At 56.2% G+C, this 23,513-nt stretch overlaps 1 protein-coding gene across 1 annotated transcript in view; it reads right to left on the bottom strand.

Moving 5' to 3' along the window:
• CMIP (c-Maf inducing protein) overlaps window positions 1-12,328 on the bottom strand; it is a 212,911-nt gene extending 200,583 nt beyond the window's left edge. Inside the window, exon 1 of the mRNA XM_061386844.1 lies at window positions 11,825-12,328. Within this exon, the coding sequence (XP_061242828.1) occupies window positions 11,825-12,121 (297 nt within the window). The 5' untranslated portion in view covers window positions 12,122-12,328. The remainder of the gene's footprint in view (window positions 1-11,824) is intronic.
• Window positions 12,329-23,513: the final 11,185 nt, after the last annotated feature.

Raw genomic sequence — 23,513 nt, 5'->3', positions numbered from 1 at the left:
GTGGTTACCAGCAGGGAAAGGGCAGGGCTGAGGGGCAAGACAGGGGCACAAACTACTGCGTATAACATGGATAAGCAACAAGGACACGCCTTACCGCACAGGGAATTACAGCCGTTACCTTATAACGTCTAACTGAGCAAAAGCGGTAAAAACATCGGATCACTATACCTGATACACCCGAAACTAATACAATGCTGTAAACTGACTATACTGTGCTCAAAATAATGAAAGAGAGAAGCGCTCGTGTACGTGAAGGACTCAGCACAGAGACGGGGTGGGTGCCAGCTGCAGTTCTCGCTGCCCTGCGGGCGCCGTGCTATAAAGGAAGGAGCCTGTGGCTGTGCAGCCAGGCCGTCTGGGTCCCAGTGTCGCTGAGGCTCTCGGAGCCTCGGTTTCCCCACGAGTAAACAGGGGGCTGGTCTGAACGTGCAGACACACCAAGGGCTCAGTGCCACTGCTGGCCAGCAGTCCCCTCCGCCGTCTGACTCCGGAGGCCCCCCTGCTGGGACCCCCTAGCGCAGGAGTCACCAGATGGCAGGGGGTCAAGCTCTCCCTTTTCCCATCCCCAAGGCAGGTCGCTGGGTCAGGAAACACAAACCCACGGGAACAGCAGACAGACGTCAGAGAGGGGCTGTTCCTCTTCCCAGAGAGCGGCCCTGCCCCCGCCACCGCCTGGCCCGCTGGCCCGCTGGCCCGCTGGCCCACGATGGCCCCCGGGGGCCAACACGGCCACCCAGCCTCGGCTCCATGGGACCCCCTGCCCAAGCGCCCGAGGGCCGGGCTGGGCCTCCCCCTCAGGCCTCCAGGAAGGAAGCTTCCAGAAGGGGAGCATTGGGAGCCACAATGCCCCGCGGAGGGCCCAGGATCTGGAAAGCACCCGAGGGCCCTGGGGGCTGCGGGCCAGGAAGCGCAGGCCTGTCCAGCCCTTTGTGGGGCAACTGCAGGGCACGCGCTGCCCTTCACTGGAGGCGATGGAGACAGGCAGGGGACTCGTATGGTGGCGGTCTTCCCCGCCCCACCCACACGAGGGCCCACCCGACCGAACGTTCGCTCCTTCCTTCACTCAGTCATCCACCCGCTCAGCCACAGAGCATCTACTGAGAGGCCTGGCCCCGGGGCCCCCTCTGTGAAAAGGAGGGGTGACAGCAGTGTGGGGGTGCCTAGGGGTCATGGCAGTGTCCACCCAGCCCAGCTCCTGAAAGTGAACCCGGGGCGGTGAATTGCGGTCCAGTGGTTGCTGCTGGGGCTGAAGCCTGGCCTGGTGACGCAGACCCCCGCTCTCCCGAAGCTCCCACTCAGGGGCACCTTGGGCTCTCAGCCGGGCCCCCCACCCCCACGTCGTGATACGGGCCCTCCCACCCCACCCGCGCCCCGGTGAGCCCCCCCACACTGAGGAGCAACTCTGCCTGTCCTCATCCCCACATGCTCTCACACTGCCCACCACCTGCGGAGGACAGCACAGTGTTCCCAGGGTGCTCCCACGGCCCTGGCCCCTACCCCCTTTTCTGCTGCTGCTAAGTCACTTCAGTCGTGTCCAACTCTGTGCGACCCCATAGACGGCAGCCCACCAGGCACCCCTGTCCCTGGGATTCTCCAGGCAAGAACACTGGAGTGGGTTGCCATTTCCTTCTCCAATGCATGAAAGTGAAAAGTGAAAGGGAAGTTGCTCAGTCGTGTCCGACCCTCAGCGACCCCATGGTCTGCAGCCTACCAGGCTCCTCCGCCCATGGGATTTTCCAGGCAAGAGTACTGGAGTAGGGTGCCATCGCCTTCTCCGACCCCCTTCTCTGCCAGTCCCCAATCCCACTTCTATCCGTCGAGATGAGCCTCTCTGACGAAGTCCTTCATGAAACCCCCTGTCCTCCAGCAGCAGCACCTCTTCCTGCCTCCAAACAGCAGGACAAGGCACAAATCTCTCTGAGGAGGCGTGCTCCTATAGTGCCCCCTCATTTGAAGTGCACCCCAATCTGACTGTGAGTCTTTGGGGGGCAAAGGGTGTATCTGACTTTGTACGTGCGGTACCAGTGAACACTCACCTTGTCCAGCCAGCGCCTGGGGTGGGGGGGACCTGCTCCCAAGGGCAGGACCTGGAAACCCCTCTGCACACACAGTAGCTGGTACTCCACCCAAAAACCTAGTACCTGGCGCTTACTCTGTGCAAATACTTGGCATTCACATTCCAACACCAGTTCCCTGAACTCACTTGACAAATTCGCCAAGGGATGTCTGCCAAACACGAAACTGATAAGCGCACTGGTTCCCAACTGAGAAGCTTCTGCAAGAGGCTGAAGTCATTCTGGACCTCCAGCAGACAGACGCGTGGACATTCACGGACAAGCACCCCCAGGTGTGGCGCAGACCCGCCTTTGCCTCGCCACTCCGCCTCTCCCCAGTTCTCCCCGTGTGAGTCTCCACCTCAGCATCTGTTCGGAAAATCCACTGAGCACGCTGCCTGGTCCTCGGCGCACGGACGGTGAGCCTCATGGTGATCATGAGCGCACTGCTCAGCCCGTGCGAGAGATTTACCTTCTCTGTTTTATTCCCCACCAGACAGCAAGACTGCAGACTTTCCCCCACGCTCAAACCCAGGAGCCAGACAAGACCAGGCCGTGTGGATTTCCCTTCCAGGGCAGCGGCTCCACTCCAGGTACCCTGGAGACCCCCAGACTGCTGTCGCGTCTCAGAGGCCCCAGGGCGGGAGTCACCATTGATCCAGGGGCTCCTGTCTCCCACATGTGACAAACTCTGCTCCCCAGCTTCCCCCGCCCTCCGGGGTCACCCTGTGACTGAGCTGTGGCCTACAGAGTGGCCAGACTCACAGACCAAACCTCCACATGGCGCTCGCGCCCTCTCCCCAGCCCCTACTCCATGAGGCCCTGGACGGGGCAGAAACCCCCCACTGGCCCAGGACAGGAGCCAGAAGGGATCCGTGCTTTGGGAAGCACAGGCTGGCTCTCCCGAACCCCCTACAGCACCCCGGCCTGTGCACAGTGAGGCCCCAGCCCACGGTGAGCCTCACGCGGGCACGCGGAGGAGACCAGACTCACCTGGGCTGGACAGTGAGCCGAGAGAGGCAGCAGATAGGCCGGGAGGCAGTCTGGGCTCTCCCCAGGCTGTGCGCTCCTACCTGCAACTCTCCTGGACCTCTGAGAGCTGGGGACCAGCCCAGGACCCCAGGAAACATGCCAGGGCCATCTCCTCTCCCCTGATGACCCCAGCCCCAGGAGCCTCTGCTGCCCTGCCCCACGGAGTCCCACTGGTGACTGGAGAATCTGGCCCTTCTCCTTCCCTCCAAAAGGAGTTTGCTCAGCCTCATCTGTGCACGCTCTCCCGGTCACATCATTTCTGACAGCAGCCTGAGAGTAGGAGAACCAACGGGAAAGGCAGGCAGCAGCGGCCTGGGGTGCTGGGGGGTGGGAGCCCCAGGGTAAGTGCCAGCCCAGCTGCTGGGTCAAGTGCAAGGGTCTTTGGGAATCACGCCGGCCCTCAGCGCTTCCTCAATGGAAAAAAAGCCTGAGGCGAATTCAATGATTAGTAGGTTCTAGGTCTGAGAACCTCTGTAATGCAGTATGGACAAAGGGAGCTGGTTTTGAAGAGTTTGGCTGGGTTTTGTACTGAATAATTTTTTTTAAGAGTCTCTTACAGCACTGCCATTCTCCACTAAGGGAGGGAGTGGGTTAAATAAAACACACACACCCCAGAAGTGCTAGAAAGAAAGGAAGGAGCTCCACGGGGCAGGGAGCTGCCGGTGTGCCCCCCTCTGAGCACGTCCGATGCTCACAGATATTTTTTAATAGATGACGGCAGCTCCTGGAAGGCAGGGGTGGATCGCTAAGCTAAGGCCAGCCTCAGGGCCTTTGCACCTGCGGTCCTTTCTGTCAGGAATGCTCTCCCACCAGACACCGCCTCCTGCCCTGAACACAGCATGTAGATCAGCAAGGCCTGAGCCCCACACAGCTCGCCCACCCACTGCTGCTGCTTTCTCAGGGGCTGGACAGACTTGATATTTCCTTGCTCAGTGGTTTCTTGTCTGTCCCCCACCCCACCGACACACGCTCCAGGAGGGCAGGGACTGGTTTTCCTCAAAGTGCCTACAGACAGTGATATTTATCTGCTAAATGAACTACCAAGCCTTAATTCACCTAACCCTGACATCATGCTAAAAGGAAGTCCCCATAATGTGAACTTCACAGATAACAAGAGAGGGGAGGTGGCCTGCCCAAGGTCACCCACCATCCAGGGCGCGGCAGGGGCTGGACTCCAGCCTGCCCGTCTGACCCCTCTGCTGAGTCTGGCTGCTCCCCTCCACCCACCCCACTGACATCCCAGACAGTGGGATGTGCCAGGTATAAAAGCTACTGGACATTCACTTTCAGCACAACAACCCATTTCCGCACCAAAAAATATGTTCTCCGTGATCCCCTTAGTCTCAACAGACGCGAAAACCACCCGCATGCGCGCGCACACACACACACACACACACACACACACGCACACGTGCGCGTGCGCACACCCTTCGTAGGGCCCTGCTGGTATCAGCCCAGCTATGCGCGCGCACACGCACGCACACACACGCACGCACGCACGCACACCCTTCGTAGGGCCCTGCTGGTATCAGCCCAGCTCTGCACGCACACACACACACACGCATGCACGCACGCGCGTACACCCTTCGTAGGGCCCCCCCCTGGTATCAGCCCAATTATGCGCGTGCACTGACATACACACGCACGCATGCACACAAACCCTTCATAGGGCCCTGCTGGTATCAGCGCAGCTATGCACACACACATACACGCACGCACACACGCATGCACACCCTTCGTAGGGCCCTGCTGGTATCAGCGCAGCTATGCACACACACACACATACACACGCACACACGCATGCACACCCTTCGTAGGGCCCTGCTGGTATCAGCGCAGCTATGCACACACACACACATACACACGCACACACGCATGCACACCCTTCGTAGGGCCCTGCTGGTAGGGCCCTGCTGCTATCAGCCCAGCTATGCGCACACACACACACGCACGCACGCGCACGGGGCCCTGCTGGTATCAGCGCAGCTATGCACACACACACACACACACACACACGCATGCACGTGCGCACACCCTTCGTAGGGCCCTGCTGGTATCAGCCCAGCTATGCGCACGCACACACACACGCACGCACGCACACCCTTCATAGGGCCCTGCTGGTATCAGCGCAGCTATGCACACACACACACGCATGCACACCCTTCGTAGGGCCCTGCTGGTATCAGCGCAGCTATGCACACACACACATATACGCACGCACACACGCATGCACACCCTTCGTAGGGCTCTGCTGGTAGGGCCCTGCTGGTATCAGCCCAGCTATGCGCACACACATACACACGCACGCACGCGCGCACACCCTTCGTAGGGCCCTGCTGGTAGGGCCCTGCTGGTATCAGCGCAGCTATGACACACACACACACACACACGCACGCGCGCGCGCACCCTTCGTAGGGTCCCGCTGGTATCAGCGCAGCTATGCACACACACACACATACGCATGCACACCCTTCGTAGGGCCCCGCTGGTATCAGCCCAGCTATGCGCACACACGCGCGCGCACCCTTCGTAGGGCCCCGCTGGTATCAGCCCAGCTTCAGCCTCACACGGCCCCCCTCGACGCCCCACTGAACACACTGGGTGCCTTGTCACCAGCGCCGGGAGCTGGGAAGAGACACTGTCACTTCCTGCTTTTCTCCCCCACGGGGCTGGGCAGCCTGGCCTCCATCCTGGGGAAGCAGGAAGCTGGGGGACAGCAGCGATGCTCGCAGGTGGAGCAGGAAACGGCCCGCCTGGCCACATAGACCCTTGTCCTCAGGGCGGAGGTCAGCAGCTCTGGCCGGGGCCGGGCAGCCAGGCGCTCAGGAGGCTCGCTGGCCACTGAGAGTGAGCCAGACCCAGGCGTGACTCAAGACAGCAGTGACCCCAGGCTGCACGGCCTGTCCCCGCCGTGGGAGGGTCAGCACACCCTCCCAAAGCACTGTGGGCCTGAATATTTTAACACTTGCCAGAAAAACAGGCGAAGAGGACTCAAATGATAAAAACAGCAACTCCGCTCCATAAAAATGGCAAGTTGTCTGTCTGGAAACAGCAGAAGCCTGGCACTAAGCTAAGTGTCCAGTGGCAGGGGACAGTCTACTGACGCCGTTGCGGTGCCCCTCTGCCATGCCGCAGAGAGGAGCAGCTCAGCTGGGACGGATCTGCACAGAACGACCGACAGAGAGCACACCACCCGGCCAGGAACGGCAGCACAGGACCCTGTGAAGACACCCCGAACACTCAGCAAGGACGCAGGGCCAGCCTGCAAGCAGAACTGGGGACTGTAGGGACGCATCACCTTCCCCATATGCCCTGCCGTACCATCTGAAGGTACTCGACGTGCGTATTAGTATTTCAGTTTTCAGGAAAAAAAAAAAAGGTGGTGGGGGGAATTCTGTATTTTAAAAAAAAAAAACTAGACTGTTCCCCTTGAGAAATTGTTCACAAACTGCTTCCAACAATTTCTCTTCCTTCATACATCCCAGATCCACTAAATAGCCCTAAGTCTCCCAAACACACCGCTCGTCCCCGGAGACTTTCCTCTGGACTTGGCCCGTTTCTAAAGAGCGGTCGCCTCTGCATGCGTCCAGCGTTTCACGACGCTCTCTCAGGCTAAAGAGGAGAACCCCAAGGGGATCACAGGCCCCCTGTCACACCCCTGCTGCGTGCTGGAACATGCCAGGTGCCAACGTGACCGATCTCCAGTACTCACAGGAGCCCTGGACATGAGGCAGGCTCATCCCCTCTTCTAGGGGGAAAGCAAAGCCCAGCAAGGGAAAGCAACGTTCCCAAAGTCACACAGCCAGGAAGTTTACAATCCAGACCCTAAGCAAACCCTTCTGTGCTGCTCTGCAGTGGAGACGCCTGAACCGCGAGGCTGCCTTGCTGAATCTCATGTAAGCCTTTCATCTAAGGCATAACTTGACCACATCTGGAGGTCCATTCCACCAAACTACCAAGTGGGTACCACGCTCGTGGGCCAAGCTGAAGCCAGCAATGAGGTACCCTCGGGGAGCTTCAGTTTTTCAGGGTGACTTGGCCGCCAGGGTTCCCCTAAGCCTGGCTGAATGTGGTGCCCCACAAATGCCCTCTCCTACTGCCAGGTGAGTCAGTGGGCACCCCAGTTGGCACTGAAGAGTGGGCACGCCGGGCATGGCCACCTGTGGGCACGGAGCCCACGCTGGCTCAGTAGCAGAGCCCAGTCGTGAGTGGCAGGCTTGACACCTTCAACCTGGACCGGCGTGATTCTGCCTGTGGCCAGAAAGGGCACCTCAGATCGCACCAGGTGAGTGGCAGCGTCAAAACTATCCCTCCTGAAAACGCACTTATTTACTACAGCCTGGGGGGCAGACCACCTGTGCTGTTTACAGAGAATTCAGATTTTCTCCTCCTCTTCTGTCTCTGCCCCTCCCCTCCACCCCCTCCAATCAGACAAGTTACCTGGGAAACAAATTTGATATACTCCAAAATCTTATGACAAATGGCACCGAAAGAAGAAAAAAGAATTCTCTGTGTTTACTCACACCACGAAAAGCACCACAGAAATCAAAGGCTGGGACGGGCCCAAGGAGGAGGTGCAAGTGACGGGAGTGGAGAAACGAACACACACGTGCATGCACACGCAGGCAAGTTCCCACGGGACCTGGGACTTACTCGGGAGGACGCAGACTTCAACTCCCAAGAGAAACCACCATTCAAAGGAACCTGGCACTCGACACCCAGTAGGTGCTTAGGAAGCGTGAGTCCAAGCTCAGAAGGTCGGGCCCCGAAGAAAACATCAGGCCAAAGAAAGCAACAAAAAGTGCAGGGACTCCTCTTTTCCCTTTCGCAGCAAAAAGCCCAGAGAGATTTCAGCCAAAGCAGCAGAATGGCTGAGAATTTACAAACAAGTCTCATCGATGAATCGAGGCTTAAGAATAAAGAAGGCCACTGTTAACCTGTGCTCTGATCCCTCTTTGGTCAGACTAGACCACCTCCCCCAATTCTAGACCACCTCCTCCAATTCTGAGATGTCACATGCTACATGTTATTTAAAAAAAAAAAAAAAGGTAGAATGAAAGGTTAGCAGCTGACCCGCACTTCTCTGGTGCAGAGGAGACAAAGCGCAGGACAAAGCCCTCTTCCCGCGGACAAACATGCCCAGCAGGTGATCAAATTCAGCCCAGGCAAGACAACAGCAAAATGGATTCTGGTCCCTCAGACCCGAATCCTGCCTGCTTCTGCAGGACTGTGAGCCTTTGGCTACCACCGACACCGTGGGCAGCAGCCACGAGAGGCCCAGGGAGGCGGGGGACTGGGAAGTCCGGACATGAAGCGGCAAGGAGGCGCCGTGTGCAGGCCACAGCCTGGGCAGATGGGCCCTGCCCCCGCAAGGTGCGGCCATGTGTACCCCAGGGAGGGGCAGGCGCCTGGCAGGCACCCCGCCCACCCCTCGCAGCCGCCGGGCGCTGTGGCCTTTGTGTTCCCCTCTTTGTTTATGAGTCTTCCGGATCCAAAGTCTCCTGCACGCAGTGCATCAGGCCTGGCGCTGTCACCGCCATGTCAGGCACACTGTTGACTCTGCAAGGATTTAATCAGTAACTGGCCCAGCAGATAGGCGCGGGGGCAAGCTCCAACCTGACCCCACCGAAGGCAAAGTTTACAGCCAGGCCAGGGGAGGAGGCTGCCACCAGCCAGCCCATCCTCCGCCCACCCCAGGGGGCCCCGGGCTGAGCCCACCTCCCCAGCAGGGAATGGAGAGAGGGCCGTCCATCTGGGGGGTGGGGGGCACCCGGCTGGAGCTGCCGCCAGGTGGGACTGAGAGCCTGGATGCCTCCCCGCCACCCCCGCCCCGCCTGAGACAGCTGTGGTCCTGGACGCCTGGTCTGTATCTCTGACCACCATCCAGCTAATTGGATGGTGTAGACAGACTACAAAGAGGGTTTGGGCAAAGAGTGTATTTGGTTTGTTTATTGGTTTGAATCCAGATCAATCACTCTGAGTCTTGTGCCTGAAGCCCACACAGTTAACCAGATAATCACCAGATGGTTCTGAGAGGAGCTGTGTAGACGGCTTAATGAAAGGACGATGCATATTTTACAGAAGGCTGTGACCGATACGAAACACTGCCCCACCGGCCCATCGAGGCTGGGCCGCACGGGGCTTTCCGCCGCTGCCGTGAGCTACTCTCAAGTTCACCTTTGTTTCATTTGGGCTAACGTTTCTCAATCGAGGGCTTGGGCCACGCTCTAAAACGCAGACAGATTACATAACGCCCGGGCCTCAGGGAAACCCCTTGGACTGCTTTCCTTCCCCGGGGCCTGGACACCAGCACCAGCCAGGTGTCTGGTGATGGGATGAGGTGCCCGTCAACCCCACCTCTGCCCTAGAGGCCGCTGCCGTAGCTGGGCCTGCCTCAGCAGCCCCAGTCCGTGCCCACGGGCCCTGGCACAAAGAGACCCGTGCACCCCCCTGGAGCCCACCATGGCCAAAGTTAGGGACAACCCCTCCCCTGCCAGTGGGGCCTGCTGACAGGGGAAGAAGGGGGGCAGCCCATGGCACACCGGCCCGGAGTACCCCCCTACGTGTTTCCCAACGCCAGGGCAAGGCTCTGCTGAGACGCATCAGGCCCTTGGCCCCCAAGCCCAAAAATCACGGCTCTTCTCCAGAGGGGCCTGGGCAGGGGAAGGTGCCACCCACTCCAGCTGGGGAAGGTGGTGTGGGGCTGGGGGCGGGGGGGGGGGGGGAGGAAGGCGGGCTGCTTGAGAAGCCCAGGGCGAGTGGCTTCACCTCGCCTCCTTCCCTCTCTCTCTCCAAAACACACCTCTTGAGCAATCAGAGGTAAACTGGGGGAGGGCGGGGAGGGGGAGGGGCACCCTGCGCCTCCCAAGCTGGCTCCCCTCAACCACGGGCAGCACAGCACAGTGCCCGGCTTCCCCCAGGGGGCCACAGGAGCTGGGCCCGTCCTTCCCACGGAGGGCCACTGTGCCTCCCAGAAGCGTTCTCCTCCCCAGCTCCCCTTCATGTTAAGGGGTGGCAGAAAGAAAGATAAAGGTCCCGCACTATGACCTCCCCCCACCCCCACCCCCCACCCCCCACCCCCCGCCAGCCAGGGGAAAATTCTGAAGCCAGATTCGGAGGCTGCAGCTCCCAGGCAGGGGACCACTGAGGGCTGAATCTAAAACGCTGTGTGCTGGCGGGTTTTCCGAGGCTCCCCCTCTGTCAAATGAAAAGCCCAATGCCGCGGCCTGGGGCTTGGGACAGGGTTTGAGAACGTGCGCGAGCCTGAAACTGGGGCTAGAAGGCTTCACGGCAACCCAGGATCCTCCCCGAGAAGGCGGTCATTGCAGATTGCACCAGCGTGCCCACAGGAAAGAAAAAATAGGTGTTCTGAGCACGTCGGACCCAAAATTCAGAATAAGAGTCCTCGTGTGTTTCAATGCTCTCGGGAGGTGGGGGGGAGGGGGAGCTGTTTCAAAGAGTATGGTTTCTTCTGCTAACTTTTCCCCCCTCCCCATTCCTTGGAGCATGTGTCATGGCCTGTGACACACTGCCAAGGGAACATGGACGCCGGGGGGATATCTGCACACGCTACACGTTTGTGACATGTCTTGTAAGTGACACCCTGCTTCCTGGCTGGGTGTTCTTGGCACAGGTGTGGGCAGACATTGGATTCAGCACACCCCCACTGCCCCACAGGCTTAGTAAACAGGATCACGGATGCCCCTGCGAAGACTGCATTCTGGGGAAGACCTGCCACCTCTCCAGAGAGGATGGGACACCCCCCACCACACACCACCCTGCACCCAGCAAGACTCAGGCCCAAGCAGAGCTGGTGCTTTAAACTGTCCTTGTTTCAAAACACAAAGCATCCTGTTCACCTCCTGCCTGCTACCCTCCCCCGCAACGACCCCACCACAGCCTTCTCTCTCCACCTTGCAGATTTGATTTCAGAAACCAATCCGCGACTTCTCTCTCCCTCTCATCAGGGTGACCCAGTCCCAACCATACATTTTAAAACAATAACATAAATACAACCTCCAGCAACAAAACACACGTACCAAATACTACACAGACAATGCAACACCAGAGCCCCCAAGCCAGCTTCCGCACTGGAACCTGACCGCCCTCGGTGGGGAGGAGATAACCCAGGACCCCCGCCCCCTCCCCCTCACTTCCACCCTCCCTGTGTTGCCAACGATGTGGGGTTTTTTTGTTTTTGTTTTTTTCCCCAGAAAGGGAAGCACCCAGTTTTGCCTACCAGCCCGGGCAGGAAAAAGACGGGTAGAGCAAAGAAAGGAACTGGCTTCTGGAAATTTTTTGGGTTTTGGGGTTTTGAGGTTGTTGGGGCCTTTTTTTCTTTTTTAAAAAAATTGTTTTGTTTTCCCCTCCGGCGCAGATCCAGATGTGCCTTCAGAAAGGGAACCCTCACCACCATCGGGGCCCAGCCTCGGGTCTATCCCAAGGTCCCGGCCGTAAGGAACACAAGCGCTGGGCCCGGAGGTGCCCGAATGCTCAGTCTGGGGACAGGGCCAGATCCTCTCCAGAATTCCAGGGTCTCCCCGGGCCCGCCGGAATCCACAATGCAGCCAGGAGCCCAGCCGAGGAAAGGGGTGCCTGGTTCTCCCGTTGCCCCCACCACCCCCCCGGCGCCGGGCAGGCCCCGAGCTCCAGGTGCTGCGGCCGGTGGGAGGGGGCGCCTCCTGGGCCCCGAGGGGAGGCGCGGGGGTGCGGGCGCGCCGACGCGAAGAGCGACTCACCGTGGCGGACGCCAGGCTGTTGTCGGCCAGCGTTAGGTGGTGTGGCTCCCAGCGCCTCAGGAATTTCGAGGTGAGGATCTTGCTGAGAAAGGTCCGCGGGTGCCGGATGACACAGACCTGGATGTCGCCCTCCTGCAGCAGCTTGTACCTCATCCCGTTGCACAGCAGCAGGGCCCGGCGGCAGGGCACAGCGCCCATCTTCGTGCCCTCGGGGGCCGGCACGTCGCCCCCCAGCAGCGGCTTGGTCTCCTCGATCTGCCGAGGGTCGCCGCCGCCCGAGCTGCTGGTCAGATCCATGGCCGGGCCGGAGGGAAGCGGGGAGAGGGGCTGGCCCGGGCTGCCGGGGCGGCGGGGCCCCCCGGGCGGCGGCCCGCACCCCCCCAGCCCCCGGGAAGGCGGCGGGCGCGGGGCTGGGGGCGCCCCGCAGGGGCGGGGCCCGGGCGGCGGGCGGCGCGGGGCTTCCTGCGGGGCTCCGGCTTCCTCCTAGCTCGTCGGGTGCATGCTCGCGGCGGCCGGACCGGCTCGGCGGGCGGCGGACGGGGGCGCGGGGGCGCGGGCGGGCGGGGGGCGGCGGCGGCGGCGGGGGCGGGCGGCCGCGCGGGCGGGCGTGTCTCGGGCCCGCCGCCCGCTCGTGTGCACGGTGCGTGTGTCCGGGCGGCCGTCCGCGGGCGAGTGTGCGGCGGGGCCGCGGGGGCCGGCGCGGCGGGGAGCTCGCGGAGCCGCGCGGCGCGCGCGCGATTGGTCCCCGGGGGTCATGTGCCCGCCCTCTGACGTCAATGGCGGCAACGCCGGCCGCCGCCGCGGCTTGGGCCTCGCGCGGGCGGGGTCCGCCGGCGGGGGGGGCGAGGGGCGGGCGCGGCCGGGCTGGAGCCGCGGCCCCGGGGCGGGGGGCGGGGGCGGCCTGGCCTGCGGGACCCCGGCGCCCCGCCCGGAACCGGGGACGGGGGCGGGGCGCCTGACGTCACGCCGGGCCGCGCCCCCCCGCCGCCGGTACCCGGGCGGCCCGGGCCCGAGAGCGGTCCGCGCGGGTGGCAGAGGGCCGGCCGGGTGCGAGCCCGAGGGGCCAGGGCGGGCTGGGCCGAAGGTGCTGGGAGAGGGCTGCCCGACCTGGGACCCCCGCCCAGCTCTGGCCGCCCAGCTGGATGGCCAGGTGACTCCCCCACCCCCGCCCAGCTCTGGCCGCCCACCTGGATGCCCAGGTGACCCTCCACCCCCGCTCAGCTCTGGCTGCCCACCTGGATGGCCAGGTGACACCACCCTCCTCGCAGCTCTGGCCGCCCACCTGGATGACCAGGTGACCCTCCACCCCCAGCTTAGCTCTGGCCACCCACTTGGATGGCCACTGGACACAGATATTCCCTCGAATTGCAAATGTCCCATCAGGTATCCAAATAATGAGCCACACAAACACCCTGTCTCAGCAGGTCGGACTCCACGGGCCTTCTGGTCATTTACAGATGTCTGTCTGCCCTTGGAGTCCTCAAGCTTCTGCCGGGGGTGCGGAGACAAGCCTCCCCAGCCACCATCCCTCCTTGCTTTCCTTCTCCTCCTGGAGTCTGATCAGTTCCTAACAGGAACCTAGACACAGAATCCCTCTCCAGCGTTATGGGCACCCCCTCTGCCTGCACCCCAGCAGCCCGGACCTTTTTTCCTTTCCCCTTCAGGCCGGGTCATTTCTCTCTGCATCCCCAGGCCCTGCAGGGCTGTGAGAGAACCATATTGGAAGCACCCTCAAGGAACAAACTGCCATGTCACAGGGGCACTCCAGCTGTGCAACAAGAAATGGTCCCTATGCACCATCGGGAGAAGTACCCAGAGCTACCTAGCCAGTGCTCAGCTCTGGGTTTGGGTTCCTCACATCCACACACTTCTACAGTCGATAGCATTAAAACCCCCAGATCTGTGCCTTTTTGTTCAGTGAAGGTGCGTCTGTAAGTGGACACACGGGTGTGTGAGCATGCATTGAACTGCATCATAAATGCCAAAGTCTGTCCACGGCAGCCCTTCAGTGGGGATTGTCCCTTTCCCCTGCTCCAGAACATGCAAGATTACGGCTCCCCAAAAGATACTCACCCAAGCCAGGCCAGGGCTGGCACCTGGGTGGAAGTCAAGGCCCGATGTGTGTCCCTCTGCAGAGAAGACATGTGCAGGCTGCCCGGGAGATAGATGTGCAGAGCTGTTCTCTCATGAGCCCTGGGGAGGCCAATTAGGTGGGGAAATGGGGAATTCACTGACTCCCTACAACCTGCTGGCAAATTCTCTTCTTCAAGTTCTGAACTTCAACAGCCTTGAGAAAACCATCAAACAAGAAGGAGTCAAGCCGGAGCCCCTAACTGATGACACCGCCCCAGGCCATACCTTTAAGAGGGTTTGTGCGTGCTCAGTCGCTTCAGTCGTGTCTGACTCTTAGCGACCCCGTGGACTGTAGCCTGCCAGGCTCCTCTCTGTCCCTGGGATTCTCCAGGCCAGAATACTGGAGTGGGTTGCCATGCCCTCCTCCAGATCTTCCTGACCCAGGGCTCAAACCCACATCTCTTACATCTCCTGCATTGGCAGGCGGGTTCTTTACCACCTGGGAAGCCCATTTAAGGGGGTTAGATCTGTTGTTCAGACCTTTATTGAGCTGCTGTTTGCCAGTTGCAGGAATAATTCCTAGCGTCCTAAGCACACATACAACTTTTCCTTCTCACAGCAGCACTATGACACAGGGTTGACCCATCACCATCCCCTCCTGCAGGTAAGGATACAGAGAGGCTGCCAACCTCATGTGGCTAATCAGGACCCGGCCCAGGTGCGAAGCTCAGCATCTAAGGCCATGTGAAGACAATTACCATACTACTCATGGCACTACAGGAGTGGGGTTGGGGGTGGGGAGAGGTTTGCGGGTGTGTGCTGTGGCACTGTGGACATGTCCTGACTCCAAGTGGTCATTAGGAATCAGGGAAGACCCTCAGCCCGTGCAGGAAATGGCAGGCATTTTGCCACGGCATACAAAGAGCCCAGGGGGTGCAGGGCAAAGGCCCTAGAGGTGAGCAGGGGTAGAGCAAGCAGTGCCTTGAAGTGCAGGCCCAGGGACCAGACTCTCCCCTGAGAGCAGTGGGAAGCCACCACACAGGCCATCCAGGGGAGTGACTTGTAGATGTCACCTTCATCCAGGTCACTGTCCACAGCACAACTTGGACAAGGTTTGCAAAGCAGCAGCCTGGAGGCTGGGAGGCTGGTGGAGAGGCCGTCAAGAGTACCCAGGAAGGAGGTGATGGGGTGCAACAGGAAATCATGAGTGGGGAGACTCGATGGCAGACAAAGCGGCTGCTGTCCACTTGAGGGACATCTGTGGACCCTCCTCACCCTGTTCAGGGGGCAGAACTTCAGCAGAATGAGATTTACCAGGATGCAGTTTCAGATTTCATCCAGACCTCCTCAGCACTGCTTGATATGGTGCTTGATCTATAAGCATTGAATAGGAACAGCGTGATAAAGTGCCAGGTACTATGCTGGGGGAGATATATATTTGTTCTCTTTTCTTCCTCTCAACCAACCCAGAAGACAGAAATTACCATCTCCATCTTAAGGATGAGGAAGTTGAGGTTTAGACAAACATGAGGATCTTAGCCAAGATTTTCACCCAAAATTCTGCCTGACCATGTTTTTCCCACTCCTTTTGTAATGTTTTCCTGAGCAGAGGCTCAGGAAGAAAAGTGCTGAATTTGATCAATATATCTTTCAATAATATTTCTTGGTTTGAGTTTGAGGTCAGTGACATGGAGCCCACAAGATACTATAAGAAGTTCCCTGGAAATTGAAAGCAGGAGTTCCTGGTCAACGGTAGCCCTCGTGCTTGCAAGCAAATACACATTGACCTGTGGTCAGGCTCACCTGTCCCCTGTTGCTTAGGCCGTAGACTGAGGTCAGTGAGCGAGGCTGCGAGGAGATGGGATGCGCTTATACTCAGTGATACGCAGAGTCCCTCGCCTCCCAATGGCCCAGGTTCTTGACCTAAAAATGAGTAAGTCCAGCTGTCAGATTCCATCGGAAGCTCCCTCCCTGCAGCCCCCCAGCCTCTGTAGGAGACAAGAGCCCACTGAGTTTCCACCAATGCCTCAGGTACCCAGGTCATCCTCGGTGCCACAGGAGTCCAGATTCTGCCAGCAACAGTGCAAGTCCCTTAGAGGTCACCCTTCTGGCATCAAACCTGAGGGTCATGGAGCAGTAGGAACGACAGGCAAGATCACGAACCCATCACTCTCCCGGGGCTCGTGGGCCAGTTGACTCACAAAGATCACCAGACAAAGCTTCCATGTTCTCCGATCTTTGCTGGCAGCCCCTCCTCGTTTGAGCCCGTCCCAAAGACCAGCGTTCTGCTCTCACCGGCTCACTGCAAGTTCCTCTTCCACTCGGATCAACAGTGTACCACGGATTCACTCGGGGCCATGTTGGTGAAGATGCTACTCCATGCTAGACGCTGGGGACATGTAGTGAGGGAGCGGGAAACAGCTCGCAGCTCAACACTGAGGTCCCTCAGGTCACCCCCTGGAGCCAACTCCGAGGGTAAAGACAGACCTGCTGCCCTGGCAGCCCACAAAGGGACGTGAGGAAGTGGGGAGGAGGGCGCGAGAGCTGATGACTAGCCCTGAGAGAGCCCTGGCAGCCCACAGAGGGACGTGAAGAAGTGGGGAGGAGGGCGCAAGAGCCGATGACTAGCCCTGAGAGAGGGCCACCTCTGCTTCTACCTACCACACGGCCATAGGTAGGCCCCACAAACAAAATGCTCCACAAACCCAACACACTGTATCCTCCAAGACGGCAGGATCTGTTCCAGTTCTGCCCATCACTGTGTCCAGCGGTGTGCTGGTGAAGGTTTAAGCATCAGCTTGCGGTGGGTGGGGGGCGGGGGTGCTGATTCATAGCATTTGACAATCTCCCTGGTGGAAATATTCCCACCACGGCCATCTTCAGGTTATCAGCAGGCCTCACTGAACATGGAGAGTTGGGAAGGGACGTACCCCATTGCAGAGTGTTTCCACCCTACAGATACAACATTCCAGGGGACATGAAACAGGGGCGGAGGGGTCTCAGCTCAGGGCTTGCAAAGCCTAAAATATTTCTATCTGGCCCTTTTACAGAAGAAGCTTGGCAACCCCTGAAATAGGCATAAATAACATTTCGGAACAGAAATGCTAGTAAAATAATTAGGAAGTGGGGAGTTGGTGATGGACAGGGAGGCCTGGCGTGCTGCGGTTCATGGGGTCGCAAAGAGTCGGACATGACTGAGCAACTGAACTGATGAGTTTTATTACCTTTTTAAAGATACAATTTATTTAAATGTAAGTTGATACTAATTCCATCCTGTTTAATGGCTCTGACAACCAGCTTTCAAAATTCCTGAAAAACAGTCAGCTCTCATGGGCGAGCATAGGTCAGCTCCAACAGGTCCCTGCCTATTCTGGACTATAGAAGCTGCATGATGGTTATCTGTTGAATGGTTGGAAATCAAACTGCAATGCCAACATTCTAACCATTAGGCAACACTGCCCTGCTTCCTGCCTGCCTTCATTCAATTCCATTAAACCCTTGTCAGCACCTACTGAGGGCCAAGGACTTTGCTGGGGCCTATAGGTCCAGCTCACACAAGATGCTGCCCTTGCGGGGCTCATAGTTGAGTGAGGGGAATCGGACACTCCTCCTCCCACTTCACCCCCTCAAAAAAGTGTGCCGAGAAGAAAACAAACTCCTTGCCCTTCCGTTTACCAGATGTGTGTATCTTTGGTTGATTTGCTGTAAAATGGGATTATAACAGCACCTTTTCCCAGAGTCATAGGAATTAAATGAGCTCACAGCCCAGCACTGGGTGAGCACGTAGAATAAGCATTGTGTTTTCATGTTGCCACTGTCATCTTCGAACCCGTGTTCCCAAGGCCCTGATTACAGCCCTTCTCAAGCTCATGTTGCCCAACAACTGGAGCACGGAAACTCAGTACAGCGTCTTTGCAGGGGTTTCAACATTGGCTGCTATGAACATTTAAGGGCTGGGTCATTCCTGGCAGCAGACAGCTGCCCGGGACACTAGAGGTGTTTAGCAGCATCCTTGGCCCTAACCCATAGATGCCAGGAGCAGCCACGATTTGTGACAAACAGAACGTCTCTAGACGTTACCGCATGTCACCTGGGAGGCAGAATCAGCCCTGATTGAGAACCCCTGGTTTAAAGGAAAATGTTTTTCCCACCTTCTCAGCCGGTACAGGCTGCTCCCCAGGCATCCTGTGCTTCACAGTCTGGGGGAGATTATATCGTCCACACTCATGCAACAGCACGTCCCTCCTCAGATGCCACTTCCCAGGGGCTGGAGGAAACTCACAGCCAGCTTTATCAGGCTGTCAAGGAACACAGTAACTCACAGGATGAAATGAGATGCAACCTGTTTGGAGTCATGTTTCTGGAGCCCCTTAATGGCATGAAGCTACGCCTGTAATCATATGCCAGGTGCCAGAAGCAGAATTATTTGTTCTTAATTTCGTAGCTGCCCCATGGAACTGCTGCTTTGGGGGAACACTCCCAAAGCTCCAACTGAAAACTCCATCTCAAAATCACATCATCCAGGAGAGTATTCCTGAGCCTCATTTTTAACAGGCATGAGATCCCAGCACAATGGAGCACACACTCTGTACTGATGGCATTTAATGTACCAATCAAATAATGTGCTTATTCTCCTGGTGTAAGGAGAGGAGTCATGTTTTCATCCTGAAGTCAGGGAACATCCCCCTCCCACTTCTGAGCTGATGTAAAGTCAGCCCATTTTCTAGGCTCACGGGTAGGGAGGGAGGGAGGGGATGTGGAGCTCCGTTTCCTAGTTAGCAGCCTGTGTACCGGGTAGCTGAGTGATGACCTGCCACACCCCCTACTTCTCTAGTTTGGGAGATTTGGAGGTGCAATATTGCTACTGGTTTTTTTATGTTTTGTTTTTTTTGGCCCCAAGGTATATGAGATCCCAGCTTCCCAACCAGGAATCAAACCTGTACCGGATTCATTGGAAGGTGAAGTCTTAACCACCGGACTGCTAGGGAAGTCCCTGAGGTTAATTTAAAAAAAAAAAAAATGTATTACAGAGGATTGAACATTTATCTAAAACTAATCTTTGTTACTCAATATGCCAGCAAATTTGGAAAACTCAGCAGTGGCCACAGGACTGGAAAAGGTCAGTTTTCATTCCAATCCCAAAGAAAGGCAATGCCAAAGAATGCTCAAACTACTGCACAAATGCACTCATCTCACACGCTAGTAAAGTAACGCTCAAGATTCTCCAAGCCAGGCTTCAGCAGTACGCGAACCGTGAACTTCCAGATGTTCAAGCTGGGTTTAGAGAAGGCAGAGAAACCAGAGATCAAATTGTCAACATCCGCTGGATCATGGAAAAAGCAAGAGAGTTCCAGAAAAACATCTATTCCTGCTTTATTGACTATGCCAAAGCCTTTGACCGTGTGGATCACAATAAACTGTGGAAAATTCTGAAAGAGATGGGAATACCAGACCTTCTGACCTGCCTCTTGAGAAACCTATATGCAGGTCAGGAAGCAACAGTTAGAACTGGACATGGAACAACAGACTGGTTCCAAATAGGAAAAGGAGTACGTCAAGGCTGTATATTGTCACCCTGCTTATTGAACTTATCTGCAGAGTACATCATGAGAAACACTGGGCTAGAGGAAGCACAAGCTGGAATCAAGATTGCTGGGAGAAATATCAGTAACCTCAGATATGTAAATGAAATCACCCTTATGGCAGACAGTGAAGAGGAACTAAAAAGCCTCTTGATGAAAGTGAAAGAGGAGAGTGAAAAAGTTGGCTTAAAGCTCAACATTCAGAAAACGAAGATCATGGCATCTGGTCCCATCACTTCGTGGGAAATAGATGGGGAAACAGTGTCAGACTTTTATTTTTCTGGGCTCCAAAATCACTGCAGATGGTGACTGCAGCCATAAAATTAAAAGATGCTTACTCCTTGGAAGGAAAGTTATAACCAACCTAGACAGCATATTCAAAAGCAGAGACATTACCTTGCCAACAAAGGTCCGTCTAGTCAAGGCTATGGTTTTTCCAGTGGTCATATATGAATGTGAGAGTTGGACTGTGAAGAAAGCTGAGTGCAGAAGATAACTGATGCTTTTGAACTGTGGTGTTGGAGAAGACTCTTGAGAGTCCCTTGGACTGCAAGGAGATCCAACCAGTCCATTCTAAAGGAGATCAGTCCTGTGTGTTCATTGGAAGGACTGATGCTAAAGCTGAAACTCCAATACTTTGGTCACCTCATGTGAAGAGTTGACTCATTGGAAAAGACTTTGATGCTGGGAGGGATTGGGGGCAGGAGGAGAAGGGGACGACAGAGGATGAGATGGCTGGATGGCATCACTGACTCGATGGACATGAATTTGAGTGAACTCTGGGAGTTGGTGATGGACAGGGAGGCCTGGCGTGCTGCGATTCATGGGGTCGCAAAGAGTCGGACACGACTGAGCAACTGAACTGAACTGAACTGAATCTTTGTTACACACAATCAGTCAGTTGATTTACATACACACACCAAAACCTTAATAGCAGTTATCTCTGCAGTGGGTGGGGTTATAAGTCATTCTTTTGCCTTTTGAAATCAACATTATCAAAATACAATTTACATGAAATTAAAGTCACTCGTTTAAAAAGAACAGGTTGATAAGTTTTGATGAAGGTCTACACCCAGGTAACCACCACCTGAATCAAGACACCAATATAAAACATTCTCACAACCCAAACAAAGCTTCTTCTGCTCCTCTGCTGTTGATCCCAGCCACCCACTTGCTGGCCTAGACATCCCCCCATCTGCCTTCGGTCACTATAGATAGTTTCACCCCTTCTTGAAGTTCATATAAATAGAGTCAGAAGATACATCCTCCTTTGGGTCTGACCTCTGACGCACCATAACACTTTTGGCGATCCATCCGTGTTGGTGCACGTATTGTGGTCTGTTCCTTTCGTGGCTGGCTAATCTATCCACTACACAGTTGCAACACTTATGGGCAAATACTGTTGCCCTCTTTCTGCTCTCTTCCCACCCCCCAAGCCCAAATTTCCTACAATAAACATGTATTGATTTGTTTTACTTTTGAAAAAAGACAAATGCCATTCATTTTTTTAAAAATTCACAGGGACTTTATGAAATGCCAGGCTGCTGCTGACGCGTGGAAATGGATGCCTGGCACAGCCACACAGAGGTTTGAAGGCCACGGATCATATTTTTAAAAATAAAAACCACTGTGTTTTTCAGATTAATTGCATCTCTCTCCCACACCAGCCTTTGCGGTGAGCTGCTCAAATTGACCAATTTAAATGTGACCTCACTTCTTTCCCCTCCATCCGCTCTGAGTCAGTTGCTAAGAAGCAAGGAAAGGAAGTATGGCGGGGGGCGGGGTGGCGGGGGGCAGCGTGTTAACATGTGTGGAGTATGTGTGGCTCTTCCAAAACCTAGCCACACCCCCTTTCATCAGCCGAGACATGATCAAGGGTCTGTCCAGGATCCCAGAGCAGGAGAACAGGAGGATGGAATCCAGGGGCTGCAGGAGGGATGGGAAGGAGGCTGAAAGCACAAACTTTGGATCTGGATCCCAGCTGTCCACCTGACTTAGCTGGGTGACACTACCCAAACCTCTTCTCAGAAGCCTCAGTCTCTTCATCTGTGAAATAGAGATCCAATCTGATAGTCACAATCAAGCAAATGAGACAATGCATGTAAAGTGCTCAGAACGAGGTTTAGGAAGAAGTGCCCAATGCATGGTAGGGAAGCCAGGTTGCTCAACTCCTGGTTCCTTCTTTCTTCAGCCACTAAACTGAACTTCATGGCAGCCATGAAACTGAAACTGCAGTCTGCCTGGGCTGAAGGGAGAGGAGTGGACGTTTTCTTGTAGCTCTGGTGAGCAGACCCTCACAGATTCAGAGAAACGAGGGGAGGGCAGGCTGCAGCATCAGGGTGCTTGCCAAGACCCCGGCTGCAACAGAAACCAACCAGGGTAGCTTCAAATAGAGTGGAAATGGCTTAGAAGGAATCAAGGGTGTCTCACAGGACCCCTAAGAGCGTAAAGGTAGACAGGTCTCAGAAACGGCCAGAAACCAGGGCATTTCTCTCGGCTCTGTGTGCCGGCTTCTCTCTGCATCTTCTTACCCTGCCTCCAGACTTCCTCTGCTGTGTCACTTCAGCCTGACAGAAGGGGACCCCTCGAGAGATCCGCTGAGGTCAACAATCTACGAGCTCTTTCTTCCTGTCTTTTAAATTATGAAAATATGATAATGCATTTACAGGAGACTTGAAAAATTACATATACAAAGTTATATACAGTTACTGGGAGTTCTTTCTTTGGTTCAGTTCTAAGGGAAGAATTTAGCTGGTCAGGTGGCCCAGATGCCCACCCCAGCCAGTGTCTGAGCTAAGCTGTCCAAATATGGATGCTGGCACCGACTCCTTAGAGGTGAGGATGGTCAGGTGGGTCATTGTGGGCTGGGCAGTCTCCCAAGAAACATCTTATCCCAAATAATAACCACTTCTTTCACTGTGTTCCCCAACCTTGTGCATTTATTTTATTAACAATAGCAAATACCTACATATGTCTTACTCTGTGCCAGCCACTGGTATAAGCACTTTGCCTGTGTTGACTCCTTTAAATTAATCCTCACGAAATTGCAGTGGGGTTATTGTCTCCATTGCATGGATGAGGAGGTTGGCGAGTAGGGAGGTTCATTAACTAGCCAGGGTCACACTTGAGCCTGGTCAGTTTAGTACTAGACTCCCTCTCTTAGCCACCCTGCCACGTTGCCTATTTTATTTGTCTTAAATATTTATTTACTTACTCATCTGTCTGCGTCGGGTCTTAGCTGTGGCACTCAGATCTCCGCTGTATAGTGCAGAATCTTATAGGACGCAGGATCTTAGTTGCGGCATGTGGGATGGGATCTAGTTCCCTGACCAGGGATCAAGCCTGGCCCTTGGCGCTGAGAGCCTGGAGTCTTAGTCTCTGGACCTCCAGGGAAGTCCCTGCCTATTTTATTTTTCTGGGTCATGCTTCATGGCATGCAAGATCTTAGTTCCTCGACCTGGGCCCTTGGCAGTGAGAGCCTGGACTTCTAACCACTGGACGGCCAGGGAGTTCCCAGCGCTGCCTGTTTTAGCCCCAGTTATGCTTTTCATAATTTTGCTGTTAGCTCACGTTTCTCAAAATGAGAAAAAAAGACGAGGAAGGGGATGAATGCCGTCTTTGACGTCTCACAAAACCTCTTCTAGTCGACAGTGAAAAACACTGGAGCCCTGACGGGCAGCCTGTCCCATTCTGAATTGGGCGGAGGCTGGGCAGGACGGCACTGCCACTGCCTCCCCACGCCGCCCTGTGGCACCGCCCTGGCCTGGCCCACCTAGGGCAGGACTTACAGCTTCTTTACCTGCGTGCAGCAGGTGTTCAATAAGGCGGCTGTTGCCGAGAAAACGTGTTCCCCACTTTACAAGTTTCAAAGCACTTCCAAAGACAGGCAAAGAGATCAGCTAGCATGCTGTTCTGTGACACCTCAAGGAAGGAGAATCTTCAGAAAGGACATACACGTCAGAACCCAGCCAGCACGGAACAGCCAGGCCCCGGGAAGAACAGGAGGGAGGGTCTGCACAAAGCCTCCTCTCTCC

This window comes from Bos javanicus, chromosome 18, assembly GCF_032452875.1.
Source record: "Bos javanicus breed banteng chromosome 18, ARS-OSU_banteng_1.0, whole genome shotgun sequence".
NCBI lineage: Eukaryota > Metazoa > Chordata > Mammalia > Artiodactyla > Bovidae > Bos > Bos javanicus.
Note: the sequence above shows the minus strand (reverse complement) of the source record. Positions and strands in the feature narration are given on the sequence as shown.